Raw genomic sequence first — 16,037 nt, 5'->3', positions numbered from 1 at the left:
AATTAGTATTGTTAACAGCCTCTTCCTGACCTTAAGAGTTAAGTTTGGAACTTAACCTTTAATTCTCTAGCAGTCTTGCATAATGTATGGCATAAAGTTGTGTGAGATGAGATGGGGGAACAAACACTAAAAACTTAACCCCTGAATACTGATGGGAAAACTGTCATTTATCTTAGGTGTTCAAAACAAATTAATACATAGTGTATTTAAACCAATAATTAATCAAAAAACTTTTATACTAAGTATTTTATTGTACGCTGCTGCCAGTGTATATAAAATAATTAACCTTGTGAATAAGAAATTCATGAAAATTCAGAGAGGTAGATGTCAAGGACTGACAAAAGTAGAAGTTTGTATAGTATGGCACGTGTTACAGAGACAGGCGTTTGTACAGGCTTCAGATTTAGCTCTGCTTTGAATAGTCACTGGTTCATGGAAACTGGTTTAGAAAACCTGAAATAGGAAAAAAAAAAAAAGTGAATTAGGGTAAAGTACCAAAGAACAATAGCTTTTTTCTGAATAGCAGTACATCTTACATTACTTTTGGTGCATTCACTTGAATGTCAGCTTATAAAAAGTGCTTTCAATTAAACTAAGCCTGTTTTTTTTTTTTTTTTTTAAAGCAGACATCACAGGGTTCTGTGGTGGGGCGGGGGTGGATGAGAAACAGGACAGAAAATGCCTGTGGTGTAAAATGTAGCTTTTCCTTAACTTCTAGAACCGCTCTAAAGTATATATAATTTATAGTTTATTAGTAAACATGACTTAAAGATGCACTTGCCAAGTTCACTGCCAAAATACACTCTGGATCCTAATAGAAAAAGGTTAGTATAAAACTCTCTTGAGAAAAATGTGAACAACTCTAGAAAATGAGCAACAGTATTGAGGAGAGCAAGATGCAATCACTTCTATTTACCTACATAAACCTATACACAAAGAGGAATGTGTACATGGATACTGACTATAGCAGTGTTTTAATAGCTAAGAACTGGAAATAGCCTAAATGCAGCTCAACAAGGGAATGGATAAATAAGCTCTGTACCTGTGATGGAATACTATACAGCAATCAAATGACCAAACAATCTATGGACCAATACAAATCTCAAAAATAATGCAGTAATAGTTATTCCTTAAAAATTATAGCTTTAAAACTATAAAACACAATAAATACATGTAGTAAAGGTAAAAAACATGAGAATAACAACTTCAGGGTAAGTTATCTATATGGAAAAGTAGAAAAAGTATCTTTAAAAATTAACAAGGTAAACCATTTAATTCAGGATAGTAGATACACAGTTCTTTATACTTATTTAAAAATGTGTTACTTCATTAATAAAACATGTTCAAGAAGCATTAACACAATCAGTGGTGAAAAAAGTGTTTAACTTCAGTTAATGTATTTAAATCAGTGCAAATTACAAAAGCAAGATGGGCAGAAGATAGTAGCCTGAGGTCTGTTTGGCAAGGGCTTAACAAAAAAAAAGCACTGAAGCTCCAGGTGGAATAGCTAAGTTTAATATTGACAGTAGTTATCAAGGTTATTAAATTTTAAATGTCATTCCTTATTGAGTAGTTTTACTTCTGGAAATTTATCTTAAAGAAATATGTAAAGTATACCTGGATACCAGGATATTCACCTCAGTGCAGCCTCATGTTTGGAAACCTCAATATTCGATGAAGTGGAATATAACTAGGTTCTAGTACAATCACAGGAAATCTCATTTACAAAGACAATTAAATAAGAAAATTTAAATGTTTCTAAAAACACAATGGAAAAACTGCATGCTATGATCATTATTTTTAAATATTTTTTTTCTCGTAATAGGAAATGTCTTATAAGTGGTTAATTCTGGGTGTACTAATCATGGTAACTTCTATTTTCTTTGTACTATCTGTTGCTAAATTCTCTATGCTTTTTAAAAAATTATATAAACTATTTTTTTCAAACTGTGAGGTTAAAGACTCAAATAGATTCTTTGCATCCATGCCACTTCATGTGCCTAGGACCACCAACATCAGTAGAACATGGGCCCGTATAAGAAATGCAGATTTTAGGGCCTCATCCCAGACCTACTGAATTAGAATTTATGTTTTAACAAAATGATTTGTAGGTAACATTCAAGTTTGAGAAGAAATGCTTTTACATGCAAATGTTCTTTTCCTAGCCAAAAGTTTCAAATCATAATATCCACAAAGCTGTGGGTTTTATAATAACTGCCAGGATTAATTGGTTTTATTTTACTTTGAAATCTGGGCTCTTATCCCAGCCATATTTTAGCCTTGAATCAAGTCATTTAAACATTTATCTGTAGACTCCTATGAAATGAAATTATTAACAGCCAGTTAAGAAGCCAGGCCTCTGAACAGTATCTTGTATAAAAATCAACACTTTGTGAAGAGAATACAAGAGGAACAGAGGTTTAAAAACCTTTATTAAACCATGAAAACATGAAATTTCCAAAAACTGCCATGAAGAATTAACACCATCAGAAGCAAGGAACTATATTACATTGTTAAATGTGAAGGTGCTAGACTGTTAAAAAGAATTACTTCCTTAAACTCAAAGGTGGTTTCCCACCCTGTGTTTCAAAAATCTTAACCAATCATTGTATTTACTGGAAACATGGTGTACTTATACAGGCTTCCTGGACACTCCCAAATCTACAAAGCTTAATTAGGGAGGGCACAACTATGTAACATGGTATTTTAGGAAGCAGCTTCCTGGATTCTGAGGAGTCAGAATGTTTGTAAAGGGTGTGTGCTGTACACAGAATAGCCTTTTTTTTTTTTTTTAAACTATTTTGCTTCTCATAGGTCAATATGAGTAAACATTGTGACTAAAATCCTATGGATTTGTAAAAAGTAGTACCCTTGGGTTACATTTTTAATTGTCCACATCATGTCTTGGTCACATCTCTTTTGGCTTAACATGACACATTTTCGCACACATTGACATTTGCTCTGAAGTACACGTTAACATATAGAAGTATGCCTTAAACCAGCCCATCCCTTAGTTTTTTAATCCTCTGAAATCCAATCCACTCTCTCTGCCACCATGGATTTATATACTTTCTCTCATGTTTTATCTTTACCTAACAAACAAGAATACAAGTAAAACCTGTTATTCCGCACTCCAAATGCCAGCACCATGTCAGCTGTTCAGCTATGTCCTGAGTTTCTCTCTTGGATTCACAACTCCCAATTCTTTGCTATGCCGTTCTATTAGAACATCATAATTAATCCCAATCAATTGATGGTACTTTAAAAGTCACCACCATGAACACTGTAGATTTTTTTTTAAATGTCTAAATATTTGCTAGGTATACAAAAGTAAAACTAGTATTTGAAGACTCCAGAATACGCCGTTAAGCCAATGTTATAAAAGGTAACCTGGCTTGTCAGAACTGTGAAATTTTCTAGTAACTCCTATATCCTCTATGGTTATTAAATCCTCTACTTAACCCTCCTTATAGTAAAATAGAAACAATTAGTCTTCATGACTACTAAATCAGCAAATTTCATCAATCCTCACAAAACTGTAAACGAAGTGCCAAACAAAAGTGTACAGGATGATCTTGCTCAACTTACAAATGCTGCAAAGAAAGAGACTTGACTAGTTATTCCTACTATGTGGGGTTTGGTTAGTTTAATTTAAGGAAACTTACCTTACAAAGATTTGTTTTACTACAAAAAGGAACAGACTTTCTGGGGTCTGAAGGGATTCGTACTTGAAGACACTCCAGTCAGCAAGGGGTCATGTTGCGCATTCTGCAGACAGAACTGTTTCAAATCTGCAGCAGCCTGGGAAACCTATATATAACAAGGCGAGGGGAGGGTGGGAGGTGGTGAGAATGTTTTATTGAAGGTTTTCTCAAATCTTCAAAAATACCTGCCTATAAACACTTCTCAACTCGAAGAAGATACATACTAATTGAAGGTCAACAGTCATATACTGAGCTCTTATACTTAAAAGACTGCACATAAATAAAACTAGTACAGTGTAATTGTTTACCTGTAAAGCACAGCACATCTTGCTAGTTTATTAATTAAAAGGCTGTTCTAGTGTAATCTTGAGAGTACTCAACATCTTGTTTTTTATTAAAAGCAGTACATGGGATATTATAGGTTAAACAGAAAGTGTTAAAATGCTAGTAAACTATCACTGTCTTGAAAGCAGTATGCTGGGCATATGCTACTCTGAAGGAACATCATGTTTTAAATCTGAACCATTCGGTTTACTGTTTTGAAATTATGCACCATCAGCTATTTAATGTTACAGAACTGGACAGTGACAGTTTCTGCTCACGGTAATGTGACTGAAAGGATGCTAGCAAACTTCAGTTTATTTTAACAACCCTGCTGAGCAGCCTGCCTTTAAGGAACTGTATTTGTCTTAAATGTGATTTAATTACTTTGAATATATATATATATGTATATATGCATGCAGTGCCATTCAAACAGGACTAAGGAACTTCTATGGCTTAACAGTTATTTTGTTTATATCATGTGTCACTTAAACATTCTTACTGTTTGTATATATTCTGGTAAGGTGTGATGCAGGATACCAAAACAATGAATAGTTCAGATGTATAACATGAATGACTAAAAGATGCCTCAAATAAATACAGTATCCCAACTCCTGAATTGAGGTTTTGGAAGATGAGGAAAATAATCATTTATTTTATTCTCTAACTACCCTTGAGGAGGGTAGGAGCAGGTGTCCAGTCTGGCTGGGTAATATTTAGCCTTTTGAAAGGGAGCTAAGGGCGTCACAAATGCTTTCTATACAAAGAAATCTTGCAGATGACAACCGTACCCCAGACATTAACTTGATAAAAGGATCCATCATCATGAGATGAATCTAAACTCTTCTCGGAATCTATGTTTGGCTTATACACCAGTACAGGGTAATGAGTTCCATAAATTTATTTAGTAAATGTGAAAAGTAGCTTTAAATACCTGGTACCAAGTACTACAGCAAATGGCCACCCTGCTCCTTGCAAAGGTATAGGTACAATGGGGAATGGTGGTATCACTTTCCACTATCTTATAACGTGGTTTCATTCATTCACACTAACCAGCAGTAAGGATACAGTAAACTGTATTTAATTTTCTGCCTAAAGTGTAGATAAGCTCCAACTTAACTCCCTTTCACAAACTTCTCACCACCCCTATGTGCTGAATGTAACTGTAGGCACTGAGAATATGTTAAGAGCAGCCAGGTCCCTGCTGTTATGGAGCTGGCGGTTCAGATGAAAAGACAAGACAAGGTGCTCTGCAAAAAAGAGTGGTTTGTTAGATCACGACCTAAGGGAAGGTGTCTGTGAAGAGGTGACATTGAAACTGAGATCTCAATGACAAGAGATCCAGCCAAGTAACCATCAGTGAGAAAATGATCGGTGAGAAATCCAAACAGTGGGGAGAATGGAGACAAAGCTCTGAAACTCAGACAAGCTGCTAGCCCCTAAGGCACTGTAACAGTCACCATCCACTACGTTGAAACCCTATAATCCTGGCATAATTATCAGTGTCTTCTTTCACTTTCAAATGTGTCCTGGGTTGGGAACAAATGTATGGTTACCCGACACCTGGGAGTTTGTCAAGCATTTGTGATCATTTCTATCAACTACTCAAACATGGATGTTTAAAAAGTAAACTTGTGCTAGTTCAAAAGTAAAATGTCACTAAAAAAAAGCACCTAGCAGTCATGGGTAAAATAGAAACACAAAATGAAATTGAACTAACCACATTTTGCAACATGTCTAAAGAAAAGCTCATTTGAAGTCCCAAGATGGGATACCTCCCCCCTCCTTGCTACACACTGCCGTGGCATCAGACAAACTGAAACTTCTGAAACCCAATCACTTGTGGTGGCTTTAATGATCCTGACCAAAAGCTTCCTAAGTATAGGAGGCAGGCATCAGACTGGGGAGTTACTGGAGGCGCTAGGGTTTTCATGGAAAAGTCCTCAGAATACTTTAGTATGGGGACTTCACCTCATTTTCTTTGGAAAGTAGGGCTAAAAATCTCTGCTTTACACTGCTTTCAACCCGGTTTTTTTTTTTTTTTTTTTGGCCCCTCACTCCATTTTTTTCCTTCCTGAGCCAGTCCAATCTATGATAAAGGCACACCTGAATGATAACATGATTTCAGAGTTAAATCCAGCCGAGACTAACCATAAATCGCTGGAATGAGGTAAGGATCTGGAGATTAGAGAAATGGATTCCAAACAGCGATGGAGTTTACAGCACTTAAGGGACAGGAACGGAGGGGAATCCCACCCCAAGCCTGATGGGAATTTCCCTTCCCTCCTGAGGTAACCACAACTGAGTAAACTAGATCCCTGACATTTCTACTTAAGGAAGTAAATGGGAGACGATCTTACTCCACAAACAATTCAAAAGGAAGTAAAAACTGGCCTAATCAGTAGAGAATCAAATCATATTGGAAACTGGCTATTTATTTCAACAGAGTGCATGATTTACATTCTTCTCTGTTTCTTTTTTTAATTACAAGAAGTGTCTCACATGTAAGATGACTTGCACCAGAAAGAAGCTAATCTACTCAGGATTTTAAAAATCAGGGAACTTGGAATAGCACTCGAATGTCAGGTTGTCATATCAACGCACACAAAAGGCTTTTTCCCCAAAGTAAATATCCCAGGGCAAGGTCAATGCTAACCAGACGCCAAAATAAATAACACTGGTCCACCCTAATTACTTTCTCGGATATGCGGACCAGTAGATACCCGCAAGGTCAGATCACAGCAAACTGTGCCAAACAGATACGAAATGCAAGCTTTGTACGAGGTTGTACGGGGCACCGGTGGTGACCGGAGACACTGGGAGCGTTTCCAAAACATGCTTCTTTAACTTAAAGTTACACAAGAATTCGTTTTCAAGTGTGTGTTCGGTGAGTCACAGGAGCTGGAAGTAAGAATCTTCTACTGAAGGGAGTGGATTTGGGAAAGTTCTGACCTGAAAAGGAAAAAACTTGTGTTCTGAATCCAAAGTCGGATAAAACCCTGTCGGGTGACAAGACTCGGGGGAGCTGGCAGACAGGGCGGGGAAGGGTGCGGACGGCGCCTGGAGGAGCAGCTGCCGGCGAGGCCAGCCGCGGAGTCACCGCGGAGGGAAGGAGGGAGGAGGACCGGAATGCGGAAAGCCGCCGTTCAACCCCGGGGCCAGCCCGCCTTGGAAAGTCCTGGGGCGGAAGGGCGCACAAACCGGCCCCCCGAACCACAGCGCCGACCTGCGCCGCTACTTCTGTAAAGCTGGCGGCCGAGACCGCCGCCGCCGAGCGGGCGCCCTCCCCAGGGGAGGCGAGAGCCGGACGCTAGCGGCGCCCGGCCCGCCACCTCGGCCGCCGGATCCCACCCGCCGCCTCCTCCGCCCTCCCCTCCCCCTCGGCTGCCCGCCCCCGCTCACCTTCACGCGGTTGAGCCCAGCCTCCAGCCGGAGCTGTTGAACCACCTTCTTCATAGCGGCGACGCTGGAGGACCCAGACATGGCGCACCCAAGAGCCAGGCAGATCCGCGGTCCGACGGTGGGTCGCTGCTGGGTCCGCGGGGCCAGACGGCGAGGCGGGGCGGGGCGGCGCGAAGCGGCGCGGCGGGGGGCGGGGCTCGGAACTTTGTCTCTAAGTTTCCGGTTCTTTGCCTAGGGGCGCCACCCTCGGTGCGCATGCGCGCTGTCCTCCCGTTTCAGCTCTTCACCCGGCGGGAGCGCGAGCCTCCAGAGGGCGGGGGGGGGGGAGAGCTGGGAGCCAGAAGGGGCGGAGCGGACGGTGGGCGTGGCAGCTGCGGATGCGAGCGCGACCGGACGCCCATCCTCTCTGCCCTCCCTCTCCCGAGAGGTAAGGAGAGAGCTTGTCGTTATCCTCCGAGACCTAAGAGGGACTCTGAAGAGTACCGATGAGGGAAGTCAGATGCTTCGGGGAGTGTGTAGAAGGCCTGATGGCGGGGCGACCCGGAGGTTCCCGGTTTCCTCACGGAGTTGGCGGCAGAGGCTGAGGGAAGGGGAGAGGCGAGCCCAACCTGGAGTAAGAGCTGAAGTACGGGCTTGAGTCCCTGACACTCCACCCGCTTAGAGACGTGTCTCTGGGTGACCCGAGCCTGTCCAGCGGGCGGCCCATCCGCAGCCCGCTTCCCCACCGTCGGATCCGCGAGACCGAAGGAGGGCGGGATCGCTGAAACCGACCGAGGGAGCCGGGCGGCGGGGAGCTGGGGCGCCGGTCCGCTAGAGGAGGAAGCGCCTTCACAAGGTTTGACTTCTGTCGCCTTTTCCTTCTTGGTTGTCTGGAAGAGGTTGTGAAGAAGTCAAGATGCTGGCTGAAGAGTATACTTGGCTCCCCTTGTCCGTTTCATTTGGGGGATAAACGCTTATTGTACTTTAAAAAATAAAACTTTTTAGTTTCGAGAAAGTTTGCTCTCATATTTCAGTTGTAACTTATTACCTGCTGCTTGAAATTGAGCTTCAGAGGAGTTTTCTGGAGAGAGGCAGTATGATGTAACCAAGCAAAAGAGGCTCAGCCAGTGCATGGTTCACCCATGGGGACGTATGTGTTATGTCACAGCGCTTAGAACAGATGATTCCTAGCTAGTCTGCTGGGACGGTCCATCAATAAATACACTGATGTTTTCTAGAAACATGAATAATTTCACCCTTAGTGCATTTCAATTTTTTTGTATCATGAGAAAAATTCATATATAATGTGCCCTATGCTAACAAAATCTAACTTACAAAACAGTTTAAATCTTTTCACAAAAGTGTACACTTACTTTGGTATTTTAGTTAAGTCGTACAATGAATGTAATGACTGGGCCTATAACCAAGGTTTGAAATCTGGCTCTATCACTCACCTTGCTGTCCCTGGGCAAGCTACTTAAACTTTGCTGAGCCTCTCTTTCTTCATTTTAAAATGAAATAACAAAGCTTGCTTCCCAGAGTTGTTTTTGAGAGTGAAATAAAATTATATATGTAAAGAATATGACAAGTACTGCAGTAAATGTTACTTCTCCCTCTTCCCCAGTAGTATTTCAAATTATTTCACCTTTGGTTCCTTTTGACTAATCATACTCATACTTTACAGATTTGTACAATTAAACATAAATAGCTTTACTCAAAGAATGTTCCATTTTACAGTAGTTATAGAATATGCCTCTAAACTCTAAGGTAAGAACTGTGAAATGTTGGTGCTAGGAGGGGTTTCAGGGAATGTGTATGTAGTCCAATCCCCTATCTGTGAGGCGTGTTGAGGAATAAGCAAAGCCTATATTGTTTTAGCTTAAACATTCTGAAAAGAAAAAGTTTTTTGGTTTTGCTTTATTTTTTTAATTACTGCATAGACCACAGAGTTTGGACTGCCATCTCAAACTAGGATATTATCTTAATTTTAACAGTGTCTGATAAAGGATTTAGTCCAGGATAGGAAAGAAGGAAAAAAAGCATTGCATTCATTTTAAGGTCAATTGCATCTGAAGTGATTAACAATAAGTACAGTTAATGCATTACTTATATCTCATAAACAAGCCATTTTCTTTGAGTTTCCACAATGATTTAAAACATTTCAAAGGCCTTATCAACCTTACAGACATGGAAGTCACATTTCAGATGGTTAAAGACAGGCCCTGTTGTAAAAACGATTTGATACCAAGACATTCCTTATAACAATGTATGGCCAGAAAACACAACCAAGAAATCTGTCATTTTCTGTTTGTCAGCAGAGCACAGGCAATTTAAATTTACCTAGGATCTTCATCTTATTTGATTAGTACCCTCCGTTCTTTAGTTCACTAGATCTAAATTCAGTATTTGAATGAATAAAATACTTTAAATTTTAAGTGCCTTGCTTTATAGTTTAACTAAAAGCTGAATCTCTTTAAAGATGAGACTCAATTCTGACTTCTTTCACAAAGAATTTGTTTACACTACTCTTAATAGTCACCAAGCAAATTGAGGTTTGGAAAGGATGGGTGACTTGCCCACTGTAATGTAGGTGGTTTGTGGCAGAGACAAGAATAGAACTTATATCTCCTGATTTTTATCCTATTATATGTAGGTAATGTATTTGTTTCCATGGAGCTGCTCATATACTGGAGTAACAATTAGATATCATAGTTGGATATGGAACTATAAGGAAACTTGTTTATAAGAAACAATACAAAGACTTATCTAGTAAAAGTGTCATAAGACTATTTTTTTTAATTTAAGTATAGTCAGTTACAATATGTCGCTTTCTGGTGTACAGCATGATGTCCCAGTCATGTATATATATACATATATTCGTTTTAATATTTTTTCATTAAAGGTTATTACAAGATACTGAATATAGTTCTATGTGTATTTTTAACTCAACATCTATGCATGTGTAGAGATATTATTAAATACCCTTTAATTTTAAAATTTCCATTTTTTTCTTACTACCTTTTCTAGTTTTCCCCTTTTTTTACTGAAGTATCGTTGATTTACAATGTTGTGTTAGTTTCTAGTATACAGCACAGTGATTCAGTTATACATATATATATATATTTTTTTTTCATTATAGATTATAGAATATAGTTCCCTGTGCTGTACATCTGTTACCTTCCTGTTTACCTTTCATTTCAGTAGTTATGATTCTGGTCCAGGAAAATGATAGAAGCTATTTTATCTCTGTGCTTTGTCCCATCTTGAAAGTTTCCCAGAAGGTATGTGGAGAATTAAAAGACTAGTGTTTCTTTCATCACTGGACATGTGCTTTCAAAAACTATCCCTTCAAAAGGAAAGACGATGGGGGGGGCAGGGAATGTATTCCTTCCACCTCTTCTTATAAACCCATGCTATGCTTTCACCCCATGTTAATGACATCATGTTGACTAGTACTTAAAATCAGGAAGACTGAGATTGGGTTTTGTTTCTTGTGTTTAAATATATTTGAACCTCAATCATTTTACTCTTTTTCTATTTTTGGAATATAAACTTTGAGATACTCTGTAACCAGACATTCAAATACCATTTACCAAGAGAAACATTATTGTAATGTTTATCCTAAATCAGGTTTAATACTGGACAAGAAGGTATCTCTGTCTCTCTGAAAACTTAGAAATAACTTTTGAACAGAACAGAGGCTTTTTAAAAAATGTCCTGTTATTGTTTTATGATTATGAACATTAGACTTTCTCAAAAGACCTTGAAGGGATGTATGAAAAGAAAACATATTCTATAATTCCTTTTCAAACATAGATTCTAATTTCATATTATTCTGTTACTTTCTGGGAGACCTTCCCCACCCTAAAATGCCCCCATATATACTAATAAGAATATCCCAAACCAAGACAGCTATGCCATTTGTCTACGCTAGGGCCTGTACGGAAAGCAAACTTCATTCCTCTATTGGAAGGACTATAAAATGGCTAGGAGTTCTGGAGTGCCCTCAATTTAATCTATTTATTAAAAACTTTCTTAATTCATTACTTTCAATGAATTAGGGAACCTTATTTACAAGTTAACCATGAACTAGACAGAATTCTTAAGACACATATTTAACCTGAATTTATCCTGATCATATAGACGTCATGCCTTGGTGATTTAAGAATCAGGAATTATATCAAAAAGAACTTTAGAGCTACAAGGAATCTTAGAGTCCAAGCCACTCAATTTACAGACTAAAACAGGCTTAGAGTGAATGAATGGTCTTACAGGTTACACAGGACTAGAAACCTGCTTCTCTGCTTCCCAATCCATTTCCTTTGTATAAGATTCTACTATATTGGTATGATTAAACATAGCCCATTTTAGGTTTCCAATTTTAGTATTATTTAGGGTTTTTCTAAAGTCCACTGAGCATGTCTTTGTATGCCTCATTATCAAATAAAACAGGAAATACGAATTACCATAATCCTCATTTCTAGGCGCTGAACAGTATTAGAAATTCTTAAGTTTGATTTTCAGCTCTGCTATTGACTCCCAAAATCATTTTTAAAAAGTGCAGAGAAAGCATGATAGCTAATTCCCTTTAGAGATTAGATCAGAGATGGCAGATAGGTGATATTATCTACCAGCAGTTACTCCCTCCCAAACCCATAGTTGACTATATACTCTTGCCTACTGAGGGCTGATGTGGCCTTGGAATCCTTTCAGTAACTCACTTTTATGCAGCCAGTACCAGTTGCTGGGGTTTAGTATGCAAGATAAAGCCAATTTTCCATTCCCTGCAAAGTGGCAGGGAGGTCATAAAGCAAAAGTATGCAGTGAATGAAAGACTGAACCAGAACCCTAGAGTCACTTTATCTTTGGCTATTGAGCTGTCAGTCTTTTTTTGTTTGTTTGAATTGCCATTATTTTTTCATTAGCCAATTAATAATAGGCAAAGAATTTGAAAATCCCGAAGATTATATATTAGGAATTAATACTCAAAATGTGATTTGGTTAGGATCAACTACAGATTCTATGCATGCCTAAAAAAGACTAATGAAGCCCTTTTTGGTTTTGACAGCAAAGATTTACTCTAGTTACCTCACACAATGAAGAGATTATTGTGAAGATCAACACAGAGCAGTGGTGGAGTAGTGGAGATAGTTATTCCATACAAATCCAAAAAACAGGAACCGTTGCCCCGAAAGGCCAAACTGGGAGTCCATGCAAGGTTAGGGACCTCGGCAGCAAAAAATGTTGACTCTTCTCTCTAATACTTATCTGTAAACATGAATCACCTATGAATCTCCTTCATTTACTTCTCACTACCAGTCTACTTAGTCATCCTCTCTAGTCTTTATCTCTTTTTCCATCTTTGTTTACAAATGGTAACTCTCATAACATGGGCTTGCCTCATGGCCATGACACTGCTTCATGACTTCCCTTTCTGCATTCTTTTTGCTTCAATATCTACCAACTACATACTTAAACCTTGAATTCTTCTCCCAATTCTAATTCCTAAGGGCTCATTTTTTTCATGACAGGTCATTTTATTTGTCTCTGGCTGGCCAAGATTTGGTCTTTAGTATTGACTCAGTCAGAAATGACAAAAGGAATTGTCACTCAAAACATGGCTTCTTTGCTGTTCCTTTAGAAGGGGTAGTACAATGGGACAGTTTACCTTAGGATAATAGTAAAGCAGGTCTTGACTGATCTGTCTTGAGTTTGCTTAATTAAAAATTTGTTCAGAATTAAAATAACAAGCTTTTTTAAATTGGTGATTATTTTATTTTTATTATTTTATTTTTTACTTTATTTTTGAGAGAGGTACCGGGGATTGAACCCAAGACCTCACGCATGCTAAGCACATGCTCTACCGCTGAGCCTATGCCCATCGCCCAAAATATGAAGTTTTTAATGCAGCCACAGAAATCAAAAGTTCTTGTCTCCCAGTTGGCATACTAGTTAATGAATGCCCATATGCTATATAGATTATTAACATTAATTCTTATCTAATAAGGAAGTTACCGTGTATGTTTGAGTTGTGCTTTGTTCAGGTTCATAATAGAGACTAATATTATTAGTACAGTGTCAGAAAGAACCTGTGGATTGATACAGAAATGAAAAGATCTTAATGTTTTCTTAAAGTACTAATGTATTTAAAGTAATGTTTGAGATGTTTAAAATGACTGATTGCATTTTGTTTTAATTATTGTAAAACATTTATATAGGAAGTAATTTGTGAAAATAATTTGATTTGAAATATCATATGTCCCAAGATATAATCTTTTAATTTTGATACCATGAGATCAATTGGTGGACTCTGGTAAGATTTCATAGAGATGTAATCAGTACCAGATCACAGGAATTTTAAGGTTTGTCAGATTTAAATCACTATTTTAATATAAAGCAAAGTAGAAAAATGCTTTGAAATCTTGAAAAAGCTTCTGCTCTGCTGTTAATGTGATAATGTATCCTTAAGGATTGTGCCACTTTGAAAATTCTGTTTTTGTGTAATAATTCAGCTACTTTATTTTTCAACTATTATTATATATTTATATACTTTAAATTTTATTATGTATTCTTGTAAACTTCCATAAAATTTTCTGAGGAAAACCACAAATATACACAAACATACCCTGATATACTTAAAGACTGGCATTTTCACCTAGAATAATTGTTCACATTTATTATTGAGGTATCCAAGCCCAGGAAGAAATTCAAATGGTAAAACAATTTTCATCATTCATCAGCCATTTGTATAAGTTTAGTCTTTCCACTTCTGAAAGTATATTTCTACTTTATGTAAAATACTATGGATATTTAACCTTTATTTTTGACCAAGAGAAAGTGAATTATTTAGAATAACAAAAAAGAGTTCTGGTCACAAGTCTATTTTAATATAATTTACCACCACTTAGTTGTATAGGATGTATGTTCATTGTGATGACCAGCCCTATTTACTAGTAATATGTCTTTTTGAATTACTATAATAAGATTGTGTGCATATCTAAGTTTCCATTTTGAGTCTATTTGTAAAGTCTTTTGTGTTTTTCTTTTTACTTTTTGAACAAATCAAAGACCAGAAATGAGTGGAATGCTATCTTAAACAAGTCAAAAATCTGTTACAACTTTTATTAAATACTACTTAGATGAAGAAAGATTTTAAAAATCCTGCAGAATTACAACTGATTACCCCATTTAGACATTGGTAAATATGTCCCTCAATCCAAGTCGACCTTCCTCATCAGAGGTAAGAAAATCTTTTTATACTAAAATGTAAGAAAAATCCTGCTAATCATTGTTTTAGAAAGGTTTTGATAAAGCAAAAATATGGGTTATGTAAAGTGTTAGGTATTAACTCCACTGTGAACCAAACTTCATGTATCTCATTATTTGATTATAGCTCTTGTATCTAGCTCATTTATCTCTAAGTACCCTGATTACATTGGGACCTCCAGTACATTGATCCTATCACTTTTTTTTAATTCCTCAGCTCGGAATGCCTTCCACAGCTGGCTTAAATACCATAGGGCAGTCTTGATCACTCTCTTGCACATACTTTTGACTCCTTGCCTTCTCTCATTTCGCTGTACTCCTTGTCAAAACAAGAACCCTGGTTAATCTGATTCTTTCACCTATTCTACACCTAGACGTACAGTAGAACGTGGCTGGAGAAAAACATACCAGCGTAAGGACTATTCTCACTTTAAATTAATGACCATGAATCTCAAGTGGACCTTTTGCTGATAGGCAGTCAGACTATCTCCCACTCACTCATTCATTCTTCCATTATTCGAGATAACTGTTTCAGACCTTCTCAAACCCCCCAATACTTTCTTCCCCCTTTCACTTTAAATCAACTCCATCAAGCGTTCACTCTACTGCTCCACCAAAATTGCTCTTGTTAAATTCTCCTCTACATTACTAAATCTGTTGTCTAATTCTTATCCCACACATGCTTGCTCTGTCTATGTACAACAGTTGACACCGTTGCTCACTCTCTCTTCCTGGATATAATTCCTTCACTTGGCTTTTAGCATACACATTATCATGGTTTCCCTTCTACATTCCTTGTTACTCATTCTCAGTCTCCTTTGCTAGGTCTTTTTCTTCTTCCTGATCCCTTAATAGTGGAGAATTTCTGTGGTCATCTCTTTGTTCTCTTGCTTATCTGCTCTCATTGTGATCTCATCCAGTCTACTAGCTTTAAACAGCACGTTTATGGTAAGTATTCTCAAATTTATACTTCCATCCCAGTCTTCCTTCCCAAACTTTAGATTGATGTTTTCAACTGCCTGCTTGAAATCTCCCCTTGGATGACCAATAGACAGCTCAAACTTAGCATGTCTGAAAGTGAATTACGGTTCTTCCCCCTCATCCAAACCTGCACTAACCATGACTACCCATCTCAGTTGATGGCAAATTCATGCTTTCAGTATCTGAGGCCATACTTGACTGCTTACTCAAACTTCGCTTCTAATGGATTCACTCTTGCTTCAAATTATATACAAAATCTGACCACTTTCCATCACTTCTGCTAACTTTTGGTCTGAACCACTGTCATCTAATACTTTAATTATTCAAATAACTTTTTAACAGTTTCCATTTTCTTACCCCTTATAGCCTGTTCTATGATCCCTT

General features: G+C 37.9%; 2 protein-coding genes across 3 annotated transcripts in view; one reads left to right on the top strand and one right to left on the bottom strand.

The window, feature by feature from the left end:
• Positions 1 to 231: 231 nt before the first annotated feature.
• GNG5 (G protein subunit gamma 5) lies at positions 232 to 7,613 on the bottom strand. The gene is made up of 3 exons (XM_074376132.1): positions 7,428 to 7,613; positions 3,666 to 3,810; positions 232 to 453 (listed from the first exon to the last, which is right to left on the bottom strand). Exons 1-2 carry the CDS (start codon positions 7,506 to 7,508, stop codon positions 3,685 to 3,687), a joined length of 207 nt encoding a protein of 68 aa, XP_074232233.1. The 5' UTR covers positions 7,509 to 7,613; the 3' UTR covers positions 232 to 453; positions 3,666 to 3,684.
• Positions 7,614 to 7,739: 126 nt separating this feature from the next.
• Positions 7,740 to 16,037, top strand: part of SPATA1 (spermatogenesis associated 1) — a 40,790-nt gene continuing 32,492 nt past the window's right edge. For both annotated transcript variants that reach the window (XM_074376130.1, XM_074376129.1), the window contains exons 1-2: positions 7,740 to 10,687; positions 14,475 to 14,646. In XM_074376130.1, the coding sequence (XP_074232231.1) occupies positions 14,611 to 14,646 (36 nt within the window). In that variant the 5' untranslated portion in view covers positions 7,740 to 10,687; positions 14,475 to 14,610. The remainder of the gene's footprint in view (positions 10,688 to 14,474; positions 14,647 to 16,037) is intronic.

The sequence above is a fragment of the Camelus bactrianus genome, chromosome 13, assembly GCF_048773025.1.
Source record: "Camelus bactrianus isolate YW-2024 breed Bactrian camel chromosome 13, ASM4877302v1, whole genome shotgun sequence".
Lineage (NCBI taxonomy): Eukaryota > Metazoa > Chordata > Mammalia > Artiodactyla > Camelidae > Camelus > Camelus bactrianus.
This window is presented reverse-complemented; position numbering and strand designations above follow the sequence as displayed.

Bases quoted from the DNA above. Each gene is read 5' to 3' on its own strand.
- GNG5 (XM_074376132.1), bottom strand. From the start codon at position 7,508: ATGTCTGGGTCCTCCAGCGTCGCCGCTATGAAGAAGGTGGTTCAACAG. The intron at 3,811-7,427 runs GTGAGCGGGGGC...TGTTATATATAG, and splicing joins CTGGGCTCAACCGCGTGAAG to GTTTCCCAGGCTGCTGCAGA.